The sequence below is a fragment of the Diabrotica undecimpunctata genome, chromosome 8, assembly GCF_040954645.1.
Source record: "Diabrotica undecimpunctata isolate CICGRU chromosome 8, icDiaUnde3, whole genome shotgun sequence".
NCBI classification, from domain to species: domain Eukaryota; kingdom Metazoa; phylum Arthropoda; class Insecta; order Coleoptera; family Chrysomelidae; genus Diabrotica; species Diabrotica undecimpunctata.
This window is the reverse complement of record NC_092810.1, coordinates 89,441,532-89,463,057: the sequence shown is the minus strand read 5'-3', so window position 1 is coordinate 89,463,057 and position 21,526 is coordinate 89,441,532. Positions and strand designations below refer to the sequence as shown.

Genomic DNA, 21,526 nt, shown 5'->3' with positions numbered 1-21,526 from the left:
CATCATTATTATTTTAATATTTTAAAATAATAATGATGCAAAATTAATGTCCAAACAGAATTTGTAAAATTATAATTAACTAATAAAAAAAAAATTCAATCAATTTGAAAGTTAAAAAAAATATTGAAAATATCTAAGTACAAAGTAAATTTCAAAACTTAAAATTGATAATTCCACTATTAAATTGATTTTTATTAATAATTATTTGTAAAATGTTAAAGGAATTCTACAAATTGAATTTTACCTATTGATAAATAGAAATAATATATTTTGTATTTGATTATTAATGTAATAATAAATCAAATTTTTCTTATATCTGAACAACCATTATTTATGCAATATAAATTTAAAAACCTTTTTATTGTAATAAAAAATAAGTAAAATTTAATAAAATATCAAATATCAAACATTTATTCAATTAAAAATTAATTCGTAAAATATTTATATTTAAGAAAAAAATGTGATTTGTAAAGTAAATATGACTTTAGTTTGAAAAAAAACATTATCATAATATCATTTTAAAACTACAAAATATTCTATAAAAGATTCAGACGATGACGTAGAGTTTTATCAAATGTTTTAGAAAAGTTTTTATAATTTTTTTTCCTTATCGGAAAAATCGTTTGAAAATTTTTGGAAAAAAATCATGGTATAACTTACAGAAAATCGAAAGGATTTTATAAATTAAATTTTACCTCAAAAATTACGAAAATTTTCATTTACGGAAATTTTTTTGGAAAATTTTGAGGAAAACTCTACTTGACGCTTCTCAGAATAGTAACAGAAGTGAGCATACAAATTTGCAAATCAATCGGTATAAAAATATCATAATAAAATCAGTTTGAAAATCGTTACCGAGACCTAAAATGCGCAGGCAAGTGGTACATTTGACCCCGTTTTATGGCTCTCTGTACCAACCCAGTTGTCCGCCCTTTTGGATTTAGAGTTTTTAGGGGCTAAATAATGAGCCATGAAAATGGCGGACATATCACTTATCGTTAATTTTTCCCCAAAAAATTGCAATTTCACCCCTGTCCGCCACCCCTTATGTATTCACTCTCGCGTCCGCCCTTTGGGATTTCGTCTGGTTATACCAAGATCTTACTCTGGGCAAATTTTCAGCCATATTATCGATCGTTAATTTTTTTGAAAAAAATTACAACTTCATCCCTGTATAGCCACCCCCTGTACCACGAGGGGCGTCCGCCTGTAAGGCAAAGTCTTAACCCAGTTACAATGAATATATTCCAATAGAGAAATGTCATATTACTGATCAGTTCAAAATTTCGGCTCTATCTCTTGGACTATAAGGAAGCGATAAGTGGTTTGACAGCATAATAACTGCTTGTGTAGTCTAGTTTTCACAGTGATTCTAGGCAACCTATTTGGGTGGAGTTTTGACTTGTTCTTGAATGAATTCAGAATCCAGCAGTCCGCTGAAGTATTGGATTTTTATAATATAATTATTTGACAACCTTTTGTTGGCCAACCACCTAGAGCGGAGTTGAGCCGAAATACATTGATTTCGTATGTTCCGTTTTAAATTCGTTCAATCTGTATATATACCGTATACTCCCTCTATAACGAACACGGTTATTGCGAGTTTTCGCTTATAACGAGGTACATTAGATGTAACGTGAAATTTCTATTATACTATAACCCTCTATAGCGAGGTAAGTTTGCTTATAACGAGAGAAAATAAGATTGAAAAACGTGTTTTTTACGTTTTGGCCCGGCCGTAGCTATAAATAAATACCCTTTTTAACTGCCGTCCGCAATAAACTACTTACAATTTATGATTCTTAGTCGGAAATATACAATTTATGATTCACAAGTGTCATTGTAGGGGGTTGACCATTCACACCTAATAATATAGGACCTAATAGACAAGATGTGGAAAGTGTTTTAAAGGTTGTCAGAAACTTTATCCAAAGAAAAAATGCAAATGAAGAAGCATAAAACTGTTTCACATCTTTAGAAAATATGATAGATAGAATACTGGACAATTTAAAGCAGTTAAAAATGACAGACTTCTTCCAATTGCAGACGCAGTAGTTTATGTTATTTTGAAAATACGCTGTATACAGATTTACAGAATACAGATTTTTTGTTTTAACGTATATCACTGACAATAAAAGTAAACAATTCTTTTTTGTTTTAATGTATTTCATTGACAATAAAAGTAAACAACTTTTTTTCAAAAACTCCATTAAAACAATATTTATTAGCATCTTATATTGCCCCAAATGGCTTCACTATAGAAAGTTAATGTTTTATAAAACTACATATTCATACGTATGCACAGTATTATTGTTGTTGGCTATAACGAGATCCGCTTATAACGAGGTAATTAGTCTGCCATTTCAGTTCTCGTTATAGAGGGAGTCTACTGTATATATAAGTATGTTGGAAATATCGGGTATGTGGTCTATATTAAATAAAAATCTTTGTTTTTTCTAAAACTCAATATTTCACCATTTATTTAATAGCTTCATCGGGAGTAACTGTAAAAAACAAACATTTCAAAACACTGACGTACACTTAGATTTACAATACTTACAGAAATTAAAAGATTATACACATAAATAAAATTGAATATTAAAATAACATTATTGCTGATGTATATGTACATCCAATAAAATACATGTTAAAATTTAAAATATCTTAGAGCACGTTCGTTAACAATAAATAAGATGGAACAAGTAAAAGTTAAAACAAACAACTTTTTTCTAAAATTAAAGACCCAGTACCAACCTTATATAGGAGTAATGTGGTATATGAAATACCGTGTCTAGGATGTGAAAAAAGCTACATTGGCCATAACATCGCAGTGGCTAAAACAACGTATCACACAGCATAAAAGTGATTGCCGCTTAGGAAAAAATATTTGTGCAGTAATCGAGCACTACAAAAACACCGGTCATCTGTTCGACTACAACGATGCTCGTATTTTGGCACGGACTGAAAATTAAAAAAGTAGGTTATTTTTGGAGATGTACCACATTAACAAAAATAAACAAACTTTAAATTATAAAACAGACACGGGGCAATTAAGCAACATATATTGCAATATATTGAACAAAATTTAAAACTACACTCACTTTAATGATTAATCATACTAACTAGCCTTAATGATTAATTAAAGAAATAATATTCCTCTAATGTTTTCTTACATTGTTATTTTTTGCATTTTGAAATAACTTTTACTTGTTCCCTCTTATTTATTGTTAACGAACGTGCTCAAAGATATTTTAAATTTTAACATGCATTTTATTGGATGTACATACAGTGTGTAAAAGCCAAATGAAATAAATTCATTATTTAGGTTACTGTACATATTTATAAAAAATCCCGAAACACGTCAAATTTAAATTATAACTTGACATTCTTTAACGTGAAAATGCAACCCCTACCTTCAACCCCCTTAGAATGACAGGTACAACCCCCAATTTTTAAAATAGGAAGTATAGGCTTGTGATATATCGTCTGAAAGGTCTTTTCATTCTCCATTCAAAAATGTTGTCGCTTTCAAGTTTATTAAGATTAATTAAGATAAAATAAATTTAAATCATGTGGTTACCGAAATTCGATACAATACAATCAAAAACTAAAATGTAATGCAAAACGTAATAAAATGTAGAACACGAAAAAGAACTATGACTGTTAATGAAGTAGATGTTCAAAATGTTCACCGCGAACGTCTTGGCAACATCCTAATCTCAAATAAAACTGTCTTCTAACATTATTTAACATAACAGGCGTGATCGACCTAATCGCAAGCGTTATTCGTTCTTTTAAGTCATTTAAATCAGAAGGTTTAGTTTTGTACACATGGCTCTTCACATATCCCCATAAAAAAATCTAATAATGTAAGATCAGGTGATCGCGCTGGCCATTCAATCGATCCTCGCCTCCCTATCCACCGATTGGGAAATATTGTATCGAGGTACTGCCGGACATTAAGTTGGTAATGTGGTGGTGCTCTATCCTGCTGAAACCATATCGTATTCGCTGGAACTTGAGGGTTTCCTGGATCAGGATATAAATTTGCCAACGTTGGAATTACATCATTTTGAAGTAGTGCCAAATAATTGTTGCCATTCAAGTTGTCCTCAATGAAAAAGGGACCAATGATATTGTTTCCTACAATCCCTGCTCAAACATTAACCTTTTGAGGGTATTGAGTGTGTTCTTCTCTCATCCAGTGAGGATTTTCCGTCGCCCAGTAGCGGCAATTTTGCCGATTAGCATGACCGTTAAGTGAAAAAGTACACTCATCAGAAAACATGTATAATATTGTTATCCAAAATGTCCATCATTTGCTCACAAAAAAAAGTTATCCCATCAGAATCGTCTTCCATGAGCTCCTGAGTAGGTATCATCTTATAGGGATGCAATTTATTTTCTTTTAATATGTTTACTATCGATGTATGGCTAGCATTGAATGTAGTGGATGCCCGTCTACTCGATGTATGTGGATTTTCCTGAAACTCAAGCAACACATCTAATTTGAGTTCATCACTCAGTGCATTGGCAGCTGCTTTTTTTATCTGCCTTACATGACCAAACTCGCGAAACTGCTTCTCTATTTTACTTATTGTTCCTTGGGATATAGGCGGTAAATTAGGAAATTTCTCATGAAATAGGCGAGTTACTTCCTGTTGTGTTCGGGTGTTATCTCCGTAACCAATCATTTGTAAAACTGTTATTTTATGCATTTCCGTTAATCTAACCATTTTTCAGAATTGAATTGAACGAACTTTTTACTTAAATTAAAATACTGACAACTTAAATAAAACAATTTACTAATGCGTGTTAAAATAACGTTGCCACGGAAATTCTTTAAAGTTTTTTAATGGTTACCATCTAAAAACCACATTGCTATGGTTTTTGTTCACTTTCTCATTATCAAGACCTAAACGGGAAATAAGTTTTGAGTATATTTTAGCGAATTTCGGTAACCACATAATTTTAATTTATTTTATCTTAATTAATCTTAATAAACTTGAAAGCGACAACATTTTTGAATGGAGAATGAAAAGATCTTTCAAACGATATATCACAAGCCTATACTGTCATTCTAAGGGGGTTGAAGGTAGGGGTTGCATTTTCACGTTAAAGAATGTCAAGTTATAATTTAAATTTGACGTGTTTCGGGATTTTTTATAAATATGTACAGTAACCTAAATAATGAATTTATTCCATTTGGCTTTTACACACTGTATACGTCAGGAATAATGTTATTTTAATATTCAATTTTATTTATGTGTATAATCTTTTAATTTCTGTAAGTATTGTAAATCTAAGTGTACGTCAGTGTTTTGAAATGTTTGATTTTTACAGTTACTCCCGATGAAGCTATTAAATAAATGGCGAAATATTGAGCTTTAGAAACAACAAAGATTTTTATTTAATATAGACCACATACCTGATATTTCCAACATACTTATAAATTGTTTTTTGGTCGAAATAATCACGTTAAATATATATATATATATATATATATATATATATATATATATATATATATATATATATATATATACAAAACCACAAGTTTATTAGGGCTGCAGTGAGAATTTACTGACTGCAGCCCTAATAAACTTGTGGTTTTGTTTATATCGACAGTCACTAATATCCTGTATTTCTTATATATATATATATATATATATATATATATATATATATATATATATATATTGTCGCCAAGCTCTCTTAGGTGTGTCCATTCTTTGGAACGCAACGCCCCGCCTACCTTACCTATTCCAATTTTATCATTGGTCTTTTGGCTTGGAATCTTGTAAAATATTATGTATAAATATTAGTTGAATTCCAAGCCAAGTACAGTTCACCTCGGTCTCTCCTAGAGCCCTAAACTCTAGGAAGCTGATCAACGGGGTTCAGCCTCGACTTTCTACCTAAGACTCTGAGGCTTGTATTGTATTTTCTACAAATTTTTTTTATTATTATGACATAATCTTTAGCAATCAAAACACAAATAAAGTTCTATAAGCTAATTTGCTGGCTGCGGAGCAAGAGGCTCCTATTGGCGTGGTAAGGTCTTCTCCAGTGACAAGACCACTTTAACCGTTTTTCATTTCAGCTGGCCAGTTCCTTTTGAGTCTGCTATTGGCTTGGTGTTCTAGCAGAGGTTGGAGTAAGGGGTTACTATGTGATTCCAGTGCTTCATGGTGCTTCGTGCTGTATTTAGTGATTACATCCTGTACGAACGGGATTCTTAGGTCTTCATGAAGTGTTAGGTTTGACACATACCAAGGTGCATCAGCTATCGTTGGAGTATTTTTGATTGGCATCTTTGAATTATGGCTGTGTTTGACTTTCTCGCACATCCCCAGAGTTGGATTCCATATGTCCAGATAGGTTTTATGACGGTTTTGTATACAAGGATTTTGTTTTCAAGGCCCAGTTTCGATTTCCTGCCTACTAAACAGTTTAGATCTTTCATTCTTAGGTCAATTTGTTTCCGCTTCTTAAGAATATATTCTTTCCAGGTGAGTTTTGAGTCAAGATGTATTCCTAGGTATTTAGTACTAGGGATTGGGGAAGTGGGATACTCTTAAGTGAAACTGGGGGACATGGGTCTCTTTTCAAGGTAAAAGTTACTTGGACTGATTTTATTTCATTCATTTTAATTCTCCACTTGTAAGACCATGTCTCGATTTCATTCAGTTGTACCTGTAGAATGTTAGATGCCATAATTAGATTTTCGTCGGCTGCAAGGATGACCGCATCATCTGCAAACGTGCCAGTGATGGTTTCATTAGTGGAGGGTAGATCTGCTGTGTATAGTACATATAATATTGTTCCAAGAACGCTGCCCTGTGGAACACCAGATTTTATAGGAAAATTATTGGAATTACTTTCATTCACCCTTGCTCGGAATTCTCTCCCACTCAGATAGGATTTTAACAGTTTCAGGTACGTGATGGGTAAATATTTCTTGATTTTGAAAATCAGGCCTGTGTGCCAAACCTTATCAAAGGCTTGACTAACATCTAGAAAAGCTGTGCAGTAGTGTTTGCTTTCTGTTGCAGAATGTATGGTGTGTACTATTCTATGAACCTGCTGTATTGTCGAGTGTTTTTTTCGAAAGCCAAATTGGTGGTTGGGTATCCATTCCTCCATATTGGGGTCTGAGTTAATTTTTTGTAACAGTAATCTTTCAAGTATTTTGGATACGACTGGTAGTAGGCTTATTGGCCTATATGATGAAACCTCGTTTGGATTTTTTCCTGTTTTTGGGATTAGTATTATTTCAGCGGTTTTAAAAAGTTTTGGCCAGTAGTTTAATCGTAGAATAGCATTGAAGATGAGAGTAATCAGTATGATTCCTTTATCTGGTAGTTCCTTTACCATCTTGGGTGTTATTTTGTCCAGCCCAGGAGCTTTTCTAATGTTTAATATTGGATTTCTTGTTGAACTTAATTTTTCATCACTTCTGGCCCACTGTAGTGTTGGTCCCTGTTCGTTTCTAATTGGAGGTACCGGAGTCTTGAGTTTTGTGGAGTTTTTGATCGGTATCCTTATTGGGTTATCGTACTGGTTTAGATTTGTTATGTAGTTTGTAAATGACAGTTCTTGTGCCTCTTTAAGTTTGGATTTTAGTTTATTGCTTAACCTGTTTAATGTAGCCTTGTCTACTGAGGCATGGGTTTGGTGCCATTTGGTCCTAGCTTTCCTTTTTTGAGCAACCAACTTTTTAATTTCAGCTGGGATGTATTGGGCTTTGTTACCTGTATTGTTCGCATGTGTAGCATTTTGTACGGTCTCTATAAGAGTGTTGTTTAAAGCCGTTAATGTTTCGTCTATCTCTCTTGTTGTTTTGAAGCTTACTTGTAGACTAATATCTTCTTCTAATTTGCTGCGGTATTTTCCCCAGTTAGTTCTCCCAGTGTGTAGCCTTGGTGTGGCCGTTTTGTAGACTATAAAGCTGCTGATGGTTGCTATAATTGGGGAGTGGTCAGATGAGAGATCATAGTTCAGCATGACCTCCATGTAACCAGGAGAGACGCCCTGAGTGATAAATAGATCCAGCAGATCAGGTGTTTTGCTTGGATCCGTTGGCCAGTATGTAGGAGAGCCTGTTGACAAAGGGTGGTAGTTGTTTTCATGTATTAGGCTTACTAGTTCTCTACCTTTAGTTGTTGTGAAACGAGATCCAAATAATATATGTTTGCTATTGAAGTCTCCCCCTGCAATAAATTTATGTCCTAGAGTTTCGAAGAAGTTTTTGAAGTCTTCTTTCTTTAAGTTGTATCGGGATGGATAGTAGACTGCTGCGACTGTTAGTTCGTAAGACCTCATACTGACTTTGATAACTGTAGCTTGCAAGCAATTTTCAGCATACTTTGGTAGTTCTGCATGTTTAATAGTATTATTTATCAGAATAGCTGATCCAGCGTGGGCTGTATTGTCTGGGTGGTTTGAGGAATAGGTTGTGTAGTGGGATATCTTGAAGTAAGTTTGACTTGTGAAATGGCTTTCACTTATTAACAGAATGTCAATTTCGTTGTGTAGTAGAAATAACTTGACCTCATTTTTGTGCTTTGAAAGTCCATTAGCATTCCACTCTGCTATTTTAATGAAGCTATTGAATTTTATATATAAGCGTTGTCAGCATGTTTATGACCATGCTGTTTTGTTGTAGTAATTGTTGGAACATGTTTTTGAATTCCTCTAAGAATTTGTTCATCATGTCATTAATGTTTGATTGTTGTTCAGTACCATTTCTTACTGCATTAGCATAGCTGCCTTGCTATTGTTTTGGGTAATGGATTAGAGGCACTGATGTTGCTTTACGCTTTGTAGGTCTAGTTTTTGTATTGTTAGCGTTTTGTTTAATATTCATATGATTGTTGGCATTGTTTGGCTTGAGTAAGTTATGATAGAATTGGCATCCTTTGTAGTTTTCTGGATGGGCACCATCACATAAAGCACACCTAACAGGGGTATCTTTACTTTTTTTGTAGGCTGACGTATTTGACGCACACAAATGGTCTGTTGCAGTATGATCTTGAGTGACCATATTGCTGACATCTCATGCATTGGGTGATCCCTTTTGGTATTTTTGGAGGTTCCACTTGTATACCTTAGCGAAGATTTGTCAGTTTGTAAATATCTTTGTTGTTTTCTGCTGGTTCTAAGTCGACGAAGAATATGTTTAAAGGTTGTTTCGTTGTTCTACTTATGCAATTCATCGCATTTCTAACCTTATGTCCATTTTTTTGCTAATTCAGTTTTTATTTCATCGATGTCCGTCGTATGGTGTAGGTGTTTGATGACTATTCTATAGGCACGCTCTTCTTTAAGTTGATAAGTGTAGTGTACTACATTTTTGTCCCTCATGTATTTTATTATTTTCCTATATGTGTCTGGTGTATCGCAACTTATCTTCACAGTGTTGTCTGCTAAGGATTTTGTGATGTATTGTGTTTTCTGCTATTAGATGTATTTGTTTTATCACTTCATTGTATTTAATTACTCCGTATATTGGAGGTGGCTTTGATGTTTTATTTGCGTTTTCGTTAGTTTTAGTGGATTCTTCTTCCTCTTGGTCTGGGAGTGTTAGAGCACTATATTTGTTATTTGTTACTGTCTCTGATGGTCTATTGGTAACATCCACTTTTCTTCTTTTCAAGGTTTTTTTGACTACTTGCTAAGGATTTTCTTTATTTTGCTCGCTCTCATCAAATCTTAAGAATTCTTCATCGCTAGTTGATGATCTTATATGGTGGTGTTGGCTATTATTTATTGCAGGCTGTGTGGGAATTGGTTGAGCTTCAATATTATGAGGTTGCTGGTGTGTATGTGTTGCAGGGTGAGACATCCTGTATAGTAAGTTCATTAATTGTTGACAACATTTGTTGGTTGTAATTAATTCCTGGCCCATTAAAAGCAGGTAATGTATTCATTTTTTATCTGCTAGTCAATTAGTTGACCACTTTTATCATTACACTGATAAGCTAATTTGTTTTGTTTTTGTTGTTGATTTACACTTTCCGTAGCACTATTGATAACAATCGCAATCCACTGTATACTACGAAAGTCAAGCGGGTACTTTTCTACAAATCTGAGTTTTATTTCTACAATAAGTCATAACATTAGTTTTCATGTAAGAGATTTATGCCAAGTCTTTATCAAGTCTTGGTAATAATTCAACACATGTCCAGCTCTACATACATGCATACATGCAAATCATATTTGCACTTTGTGTTAAATTTAATACAAACCATTTTAAAATAAGATGTACACCACGGGTAACTAATCCAAAACAATCTTTGACTACCCTTTTAGTCTATTCCCTCATCTGGTCTCCCTTTTTCCAGCATCTCCTTTTTTTAATGAATTTTAGTATTAAGTGAAGTTGTCAGGGAGGTATTGATAATAAAGGAGATGGTTGGTTTGCCAGTTTGTTGGCTAGTTCCTGGTGAATAATCTTTCCTACTAAGTCATGACGTTCTTTATAATCAATTCCGACAAACGCCTGGCAGCCCTCGTAAGATTTTGTATGTTTTTTTGAACTTGGGAATTTTTAGTTTTGGACCTGAGGGTCTTTCACAATTTTTTTAAATTTTGTTGGAATAACCTGATCCTGAATGCCAAGTAAGAAACCCTCGGTCTAGGAAAACATGTTTCCTAATGTTAGCCAATAGTTTTACACAGTATTGTTGACGTAGTCTTGGCTGATCTCATTGAAATGTCGCTCATGCAGAGATTTACTCATCCAGATGCGTATTTTTTCTTGCTTAGACAGGTAGTTTATGTGTATTTCTTATTCCCTTAGTTTTAGCGGCGTTGTGTCATCTACTGCGCAAATTGCGCGATCTAAAGTAAATGCCTCGTCCTGCTTATGAAGATACGTTCTTAAATTAGAAACCTTCTTTTCCAATTGCTCACCTATGTCCATAAGTCCTCTATCCTCTGTCCATAATAATAATAATTATTATTATTACACTCTTGGACAACAATATCGAATATTTTGGAATTTTCTAATTTTTGTTTTTTCAAAATAAATTCTGGTCAATCAAGTCGTTTATTGTAAAATAGAGCTTATTTAACAATGTTTAATGAATAATTTTAAGTTTTTATGCATAGAAAATTTCGAAAAAATGTTTAATATTAGGTAAATAAGGTTATTTTACTCTAAACTTAAATGATAATTTAAATTGCTTAAGCAAGTTGTTTTAAAAGGAAAGAAGTGCATGATCAGTAATGAGTATTCCCCCCTCTAGCTCTTATTACTGCTTGCATCTTTCTCAGCATGCTTGAAAGTAAATTTTGGAGATATTTTTTTTATCAAAAAATTTGATGATTACAGGTCAAAGAAATTGCACACCCACAAAATAGTACAACTAATTTCATTCATTGTCATATAATTGTCCTCTTTCTGTAAAAAAATTCAATACTTAAATTAATACACATTTCTAAAATATATCTCTTGAATAAATATAAATAACAAATATAAATATAAATAACTTTAATAATTTAAATAATATAAAACATCACTTTCATTTAACAAACAATCACATGTACCTTACTCCTATTTCATTTGTTAACATCTCTCCCCTCAAGAAACTTCTTCGTTAATTGTCAGACAGTTACAACATTGACCGAAGATCACCCATTATCAGCAATACAGGATAGTTTAAACTATGTATCACGAATTATTATCTTAAAATTCTTGTACAGGCATGTAAGTAGTATTTTATTTATTTCTAATTTATTACAATTCAATAGATTATCTCTTACCAATTTGTGGGTTTTCACTTTGTCTGCTAAATGTAATATTTATATAAATACAGATATGTAATATTGGCATAATTACTATAACTTTTTTGATCTATATCTTTATAAGATAGCACCCTAATATGGGATTTTATAATTTCAGCACTTAATTTACTTTGTACCGTTTGACCTGAAGATGCTTTGCAAATTTTAGAAAGCGAAACCGGTCGTTTTTTGGTAGTAAAATTAAATTGATTGTGAGTAAGTCTAATTTATTTCTTTTACCTATTTGGGCATATCCTTGGGAAATTGCTTCCATTCATCCTGTGCAGCAAGCCGAAGCTGTTGTCGTATGCTGCGTTTTAGGTGATCCCACATGTGCTCTATTGAATTTAAATCCGGGCTAAATGGTGGCCAATCCAACCTTCGAATTTGGACCTCATCAAGATAATTACTCACTATGGTAGCGGCATGTGGTCGAGCATTATCGTGCATTAACGTGAATCTTTCATATCCAATATAACCAACATATAACAAAACATGATCTTGCAGGATGTTTTAAACGTAAGAATCACCAGTCATCCGTCCAATCACTTCCACAAGTGCGGTACGTACCTCCCAACTAATACCTTCTCAAAGAATTATGCCATTAACTCCAAAACTAACAGTCTTGGCGAGACTTTAGCTGGCGCATCGTTCTCCAACTCTTCTGTAGACGGAGTTTTGACCATCTGACTTCCATAATAGGATTCTGGTCTCATCAGTGAAAAGAACGTTTTTCCAGTTGTCGATATTCCACTAAGTATGTGTTCTTGCAAATTCCAAACGACGAGCTTTATGATTTTGGAGAAGACGTGGAACTTTGGCGGGGCGTCTGGGCTTTAAGTTTGCTTCTTTTGATCTTAGTCTAACTGTTTGTGAACTCACAATATTTCGTCTAACATTTAATAGCTCATTTCTGAGGTGCATCGATGTCAATGAACGATTTCGTGTAGAAGTAAGAACCAAAAAACGGTCATCAATTGCGGTTGTGCACCTTGGGCGTCCTTGACCAGGCCTTCGTAAAAAATTTACTGTTTCGCGGTACCTTTTTAAAGTATTCGAAACTATAGATTCAGTTCTGCTGAGACGTCGAGCGATACCTTTTTGTGCATATTCTTCCTCGTACATAATTACAATCGGTGCTCCTTGGACTTCATCGCAGTGTCGAATTGGTGGCATACTTGTTTTAAACTTAGTTAAATCAAAACAATATTTAATTAAACTTAATAAATTAAACTAAAAATAACCGAATTAGTATGATTTTTCCTTTAAGTAAAGGTTGTTTATGATAAAATGTACGAATGACACTAACCACTGAATAAACGTCAAAATAAACATCAAAATATTTCAAAGTTGAGTACATCCGCCTGCTATATGAGTATTATCGGTAATCTAAAATTATTTTGAAATAATAGTGACTACAAAAAAAATTGGAAAATTCCAAAATATTCGATATTTTTGTCCATGAGTGTAGTACAGGTAACGACCACATTCAGTTATCAAATGTCTTAGTTAAAACTAAGGTAGTAATATTCTTTTAGACAAAGATCATGGCAAGTAATAAGTGAATTAAGTTTGAAAAATGTATTTCTATTTTAATTGCAAAATCTAGCACAAGTAGTTCCAGGTGAGGTGGTATGGCCAAATAAGTAAGCTATCCTAGCCATAGAACGTGGAATTGCCAAACCTAAAAAAATATCAAAATGTTTTTAATAATATATCCTTTATTGTAGGCTGTTCCTGAATTTAAAACACTTTTCACAGAACGTGCCACAGCTCCCTTCTTCGTGTTCCAAGTTTTTTGTGTGGGACTTTGGTGCCTTGATGACTTCTGGTATTATTCTTTGTTCACTCTTGTGATGTTAGTACTTTTTGAATGCACCCTGGTGCAGCAACAGCTTAGAAATATGGATGAAATCCGCAAAATGGGCAATAAGCCATATAATATATTAGCATATAGGAGCAGGAAGTGGAGAATGTTGGCCACAACGGAGCTAATACCAGGAGATATAATCTCCATAACCAGGTAAGAATCCCAACTGTTGATTTTAGAATTCAGAACCATCTCGACAAATCCGAGTCTAATATTTGATCTTGAATACACTTAGTATATATGTGCCACTATACAATAGAAGAATTTTATGAAAACGCAGCTGTAAAAAAAAACTGAAATATTCTGATCGCAATTAGTGTCATGATAGAAATTATTTTATTTGCTTGTTGAAGTGAATACTTCTTATCGCTCGATATGATGTTTTTGCACGGGCCTCAAATCATATTTATCGTGACTCGAAATATCGAGACAGTGCAGTTACCTTGCGGTATACAGTAATATACATAATACAAATACATGTAGTATTTTTCATATAAAAATGCGTGTACGTCATTCAAGATTTACGACGCCAGGACCCCACAGCGTTGCCAAAACATCAGAAAAGTGAGGAATTTTTAAAATGTCAACTAGTTGTCAAACTATTATATAAACAGTAATTACACTTAGTTTTAAGATTACTGCAACACACTAAAATACATAAGAAAACATTTTAATACAAAATTATATATGCTAAATTTTAAACTTACCACTTTTAGACCATTAATAGTAAAAACATCCCGCCATTATTTCTTGTGTTCAAAATAATCTATCTTATATGAAAGCTTATCAGCTTTCTACAGACTATTTAGTTGTTTTGGCATAGCACAATCACAATACACAACAATAAGAAGTTTTTAAAGCTATGAATCTAAATTTAATATGTATTTATAAATACAATTTATTAATATATAATATATTATGATCAAATTGTGTAAGAAATCAAAACATAAACAAATTATTACTCTAAAGAAGCGGCAATCCTTGAAAACAATTTTGCCACACGCAAAATGAACTGTCAAACAATTTGAAGTATTCTCGTATCAGTTGCGTACAATTGTCTAATATATTTAATTAAAATTATTATTTTGTGGAGTATTAGACTTAAAGAGTTATTTCATAAAATTTATATTATTAATAATAACAAATGTTTTTGGTTATTTAATCAATATAATTCTAAAATTTCCAATATAATGATGATTACATTTTTCTGATTATTATACAATGTTGACGCCTATGAAAGATCCAGCAGTTTCGTATGGGTTTCGTATTATTAGCTGTGTTAAGAAAATTTGAACACTAAGGTTGACGTTCTGGAAATTTTAAATATAAGTGACGTCACTTTATATAAATTGTGACGTGCAGGGATTTTTATATGAAAAATACTATATACACTTATTATAAAAATAAAATGATGTTTAACAAACGTGATTTTATTTTTTTATAACAACTGGAAAACGCCTCGAAAATTTGGTTAATTTTGATTTTAAAATATTTGTATAACATAAAATAAAATAAGAAACTTCAAGTAACTTAAAATAACATAAAACCGAATCGTATCGCATTGAATCGAATTAAATCGAATGTAATAAAATAAAATCAATTAAATTAAAAACCATCGCTTTCTGTGTAGGCGATAAAAAAGCTATGACCTCCGCAGTCAAGTCACTCACAGAGTTTCACATCCCGTTTTTCATTTTTTTTTAAATACATTATAATGAAATATAATGATAATATAAATGAAGTTAGTAAACGTAAATACAAGATAATAAAGATAATAATGAAAATGTAAATGATGAATAAATTGTATATTATATTTAACAAATTTTGAAAATTACTAAAATCATTAAAGACAATTAAAAAAAAAATTAAATTTTTAAAATTTGAAAGAACTTAAATGTGTGGTGTTATAACAAAAATATTAACGATTCAGTAATAAGCAGATATAAAATTTCATTAACCCACATATAAGCCACAATTAAAGGTTAAAGTACGTTTATTGACGTTTCAATTTCCACTTCGGAAATCGTTCTCAAAATATAAACATTAGTAAATTAATTTTCCGAAGTGGAAATTGAAACGTCAATAAACGTACTTTAACCTTTAATTGTGGCTTATTCTCATTTAAATAGTAATTACTCATAATACAGGGCAAGATCGCCGAAAGAAGAGGCCCAGGCCGAAGTAGAACATCCTGGCTAGGAAATCTCCGAGAGTGGTATTAATAGACATCCACTAATCTGTGTCGAGTTGCCGTAAACAAAGTTATTATTGCCAATATGATCGCCAACGTTCGATAATTGGACTGGGTACTAAAAGAGGAAGAAAGTGTAATAAAAATGTCTTGTGTCATGATTTTAGCCACCTGTATAAGCTGACGTATTCATTCATTAAATTTTACAATCCCTACGAATTATAGCTAATGTCATGGCATTCAAAATCGTATTCTTTGAGGTGGATTATTCCTCTATGTCATTTATTGCTTGCTGTGTGTCTTTGATGCTGTCGTGACTCCTCTCAATTTCTTCCTGTCCTTGCACTGACCTTTCCAGTCTGTATCATTTATTGTTCTTATATTATCTTCTACATCGCCCAACCATCTTCTTCTAGAACTTCCTCTACACCTGGGTCATAGTGGTGTCCAGTTAGTTGTCCTACTTCTCAGCATATCTGAGTGTAGGTGTCTCTGTATATATCCTATCCACTCTAAGCGAAGATTTCAGCTATTAGTAATGGATGGTAGGAATTTTTATGTTATATATTTCTGATAATGACTGTCGAAATATTCCCAAACTCAGTAAATTGGCTGTACAAATTCTGTACAATATCAAATATTTTGGAATTTTCTAATTTTTTTTAAATGAATTCTGGTCAATCAAGTTGTTTATTGTGAAGAAGAGTTTAAGCTTAGTGTTAGGTAAATTAGGTTATTTTACTCTAAACTTACATGTTAATTTAAATTGCTTGAACAAGGTATTCCCCCTAGATCTTACTGCTGCCTGCATCCTTCTCGGCATGCTTGCAAGTCAATTTTGGACATATCCTTGGGGAATTGCATTCCATTTATCCTGTGTAGCAAGCCGAAGCGCTCTATCGTATTTGGAACGGGATTTCTGTGTCGTATGCGGCGTTTTAGCTGATTCCACATGTGCTCTATTGGATTCAAATCCGGGCTAAATGGTGGCCAATCCAATCTTCAAATTTGGACCTTATCAAGATGATTACTTACTATGGCAGCGGCATGTGGTCGAACATTATCGTGCATTAATATGAATCTGTCATATCCAATGTAACCAACATATGGCAAAACATGGTCTTGCAGGATTTTTTACACGTAAGAGTCACCAGTCATCCGTCCAATCACTTCCACAAGTGCGATTCATCAATCCTAACTAATACCTCCACAAAGCATTATGCCACCACCTCCAAAACTAACGGCCTGGACGAGATTGCAGGTGGCGAATCGTTCTGTAACTGTTCTGTAGACGTGGTTTCAACCATCTGGCTTCCATAATAGGATTCTGGTCTCATCAGGGAAAAAAATATTTCCAGTTGTCGATATTCCACTGAATATGTTTTGTTGCAAATTCTTACCGAGTTTTTTTTTGTATTTTGGAGAAGACGTGGAACTTTGGCAGGGTGTCTAGTGTCTAGGCTTTAAGTTTGCTTCTTTTAATCTTTGTCTAACTGTTTTTGAACTCACATTAACTTGTCTAACATTTAATATCTCACATTTCTAAGGTGCATCGATGTCAATGAGCGATTTCGTGTAGTATTAGGAACCAAAAAACGGTCATCAATTGCGGTTGTGCACCTTGGGCGTCCTTGACCAGGCCTTCGTACAAAATGTCCTGTCTCGTGGTAACTTTTTAAAGTATTCGAAACTGTAGATTGACTTCTCCTGAGACGTCGTGCGATATATTTTTGTGTATATCATTCCTCGTACAAAATTACAATCTGTGACACTTGGGCTTCATCGAAGTGTCGAATTGGTGGCATACTTGTTTTAGACTTAATTAAATCCAAACAATATTTAAATAAATTTAATGAATTAAACTAAAAATAACCGAATTATTATGGTTTTTCCTTTACGCGAAGAAGGTTTTTTATGATAAATGCACGAATAATACTAAACGCTGAATAACCGACAAAATAAACACCAAAGTATGTACTTCAAACCAATTGAGTACATCAGCCTGCTATATGAGTAACATCAGTAATCTAAAATTATTTTGAAATAATAGTGACTACAAAAAAAATTGGAAAATTCCAAAATATTCGATATTTTTGTCCATGAGTTTATATATATATATATATATATATATATATATATATATATATATATATATATATATATATATATATATATATATATATATATATATATATATATATATATATATATATATATATATCTGTACCCCGGAGGTAAAGGACACTATGTCCATTTTTATCAAAATTTAAATATAACTTTTCTGGCTCTACACAGAGGTAAACCATACTATGGTTTACATAAAAATCTTCAACCCATACTGGACTGAGACAAACGTTTTAGATGTTAAAATGCAATTTATCTTCTCATGTATCGACATCCAATCTACTCTTCGATCAAGAAAAAGTCGCACAAACTCTACTAAATCTAAAAATAATACTACCACTACCATTTTACAGTGAACAATCAGCGATTGAAGGTGTGCAAGGTTATGTTTTTAAATACACTTTGTATATCTAATTTAGTAGTAGTGAATATGTTGAAAAAAATTGAGCCAGGAGGTTTAATAAAAGCTGATCAAAGAGGTAGACACACGCCAATCAATAAAACTCCTACCTAAACCATAAATAGTTTATACATCAACATATCAATTCCTTCCCAAAATATGAGAGTCATTATTCCAGAGAAAGGAGCAAGAGAAATTATCTGGGCACAGAACTTACAAACTTACAATAGAAAAGATATATCAACTGTACATTGATGAATGCAATGAAAGACATGTGGATCCAAAGCTAATAGCAAAAAAGTGGTTGTCAAGTAGAGGACATCACTCTTTGGACCGACAACTGCTAGCAAGTAATATTTCCATCCCAATTAAATCAAGTCTCAGTAATCCCATTACCAATGACAAAACGAAAGTACAATGACTTAATTGCACTATTGCCTTTTGTTCCGTCGGTTAGTCATGCGTTTTATCAAAATTTAACACATAGCGATGTAGCTACAAACTATTACCTCCAAGAAGATGAAGGTGATATGGAGCCCTATTTAACAATTTTGGGACTTGTGGTCTATAATTTTACTTAATTATTACATTATAATATTTGACTCTAATAAAATAATAGTATAGGCTGTTTAATGTGTGTGTCTTGTTTATTTCGTAGAGACCTTAGTTAATATAAGAATCTTAGTTAAATATAAGAAATTATTGAGTATTTACTGATTACAAATTTAAAAAAATGTTACAGCTCTCCTGAAAAAGTAAGAAAATGGACATAGTTTCCTTTATCTCCGGGGTACAGATTATATATATATATATATATATATATATATATATATATATATATATATATATATATATATATATATATATATATATATATATATATATATATATATAAAGTAGTTAGGTATTATTGACTGACACGTTATGTAAAATAAAGTTTTATTTTGGGGTTGCTGTCATTAATAGGACAGGAAAGTGAAACTCTTTGTTCTTTATCTAGCTTTCGCAAAATTTATTTGCTTCTTCAGGATATGCTAAAATATGGTATCAGTAAATACAATGAAATTAAAATTAAATAGCATTGTATAAAACTAGTATAAAAACTTACAACATGAGGTTAATCCATTAAATTTTCAAATTTACAAAACATTAAAACTTAACTTATCTAGTTATGTAAGTACAATATTTTAATTTTATTTAATTTTGTACAAATTCATTATGACATTCATTATGTTGATGTTTGATTTATGTCAGAAAGACACTCGTTTCTGTTTATTATATTTTTTGTTGTTTATATATATATATATATATATATATATATATATATATATATATATATATATATAAAATATATTACTTTCAAATATCTTTAATTCTTCATTTTTTGTTAATATTCCTGTGCCTTGTCCGAATCAGTACTTTTTTTTATACGTATACGTATATGTATGAAAGACATTCAGAGCAATATGTTCAATAAGAACACGAGCGTTTTGTATTGAGTTTGAAAATAGTTTGCCTTAGCTGCACAAGCTTATCCTTTTACAAACCATTCGCAACTGCTTCAGAAACAAACCTATCTTTACCGATAATAATGGTTTGATATTTAAAAACCGCTTTTAAACATAAATAAAATCGTAAGAATGAATGAATGAATGAATGGAAAAGAAAAGTGTTTTAAAAGTGTGTAAAATATTAAATTCCTAGCTGAGCGCTTTCGGCTTTCAGAGCCATTCTCAGAGCTAGGTTACAATAGAATAACTAATTTAAGTATTACAATGTTACTACTACTAAATAGGGATATAGATATATACTAAATACATTGGTGAAAACAATACAAAATTTCTTAAAAAGTTAAAAAACTTCGAAAGTTAAAAAAACATCTAAAAGAGAGCACATTAAGAGACTTCACAAAAACAGATTACAAAATTTTACGGGTACGGGTCCAAGCACCCAAGCATCTGAATATAGTTGAGGCGACAGACAGAGTAAGATTCAATGCTGACTTTTTAATGCTTTTTCAAAAAAAAAAATTGTTGAAAAATTGAAATTCAAAATGAAATGGGAAATGTATCAAAGACTGTCTAAAATTAAGTTACATAAATCTTGGTTTGAATAGTATACACGTTGAAATTGACTAAAGGTCAAAAAATTCAATTGACAAGTTATCCCTTAAACAATAATTCAAATAATTTATAGAAGAAACTTGATTGTAACGTTTTCAAGTATGGTATTTAAGTGGATTAAAATTGTATCTGGTGATGGGAATTGTCCAAATTTTAAATTAAATTTTTTTGAAAAGTTCTTGTTTTAAAGAAGAATAATTTGTCAAATAATTAATTACAAGTTGTTAAAACGTAATAATAATAATATAATAGTCTCCCGTTTTATACCGCTGTCGCGGCTTTGGGAGTATAGCAGGGTAGTCTGCTATATCTAGGGCCTACGGTATACAAGGAAGGTAACGTGGCCAGTGCTACGCTTCAACCGTCTATTATTACCCCTGGTTTTACCCAAGGTACTCATTTTTATTCAGGCTGAGTCGACCTGGGGCCTATAGACATTTTTAAAATGTCTAGATGTTCTTGCCGGCGGTGGGATTCGAACCCCGGACCACCGGCTTGCGAGGCAAACATCCTACCGCTTGCGCTACGCAGGCCCTATATGGAAGTTAAATAAATAAATAATTAATTTTTGATTGCATGAGGTCACTTTTCTTCCTCTAAAGCCTCCCACAATAATTTAAAAATATATAGTTACAATTGAGATAAACATTGTAACACTTAAATTAGTTACTTATATTAGTTATTCTATTGTAGCATAACTCCGAGGATGGCTTTGCAAGCCGAAAGTATCCGCTTGGAATTAAACATTTTACACATTTTAAAAATACTTTTCTTTTCCATTCATTAATTTGCCATTTTTGTGTATAAAACAGCATATCAATCTTTTTCAATAAATAAAATCATTACAGATCTCAAAAGGACAATTTAATACCCTGTGATGTATTATTATTGAGAGGAACTTGTATTGTAGATGAAAGTATGTTAACAGGAGAATCTGTGCCTCAAATGAAAGAAGCTATAGAAAATTTCGATCAAAAAACTGTGCTGGATCCAGAAGGGGAAGGAAAATTACATGTTTTATTTGGAGG

At 32.2% G+C, this 21,526-nt stretch overlaps 1 protein-coding gene across 1 annotated transcript in view; it reads left to right on the top strand.

Moving 5' to 3' along the window:
* The window catches only part of LOC140447750 (endoplasmic reticulum transmembrane helix translocase), a 153,530-nt gene that overhangs the window by 14,139 nt on the left and 117,865 nt on the right, over positions 1–21,526 (top strand). The window contains exons 4-5 of the mRNA XM_072540585.1: positions 13,521–13,813; positions 21,347–21,525. Of these exons, the coding sequence (XP_072396686.1) occupies positions 13,521–13,813; positions 21,347–21,525 (472 nt within the window). The remainder of the gene's footprint in view (positions 1–13,520; positions 13,814–21,346; position 21,526) is intronic.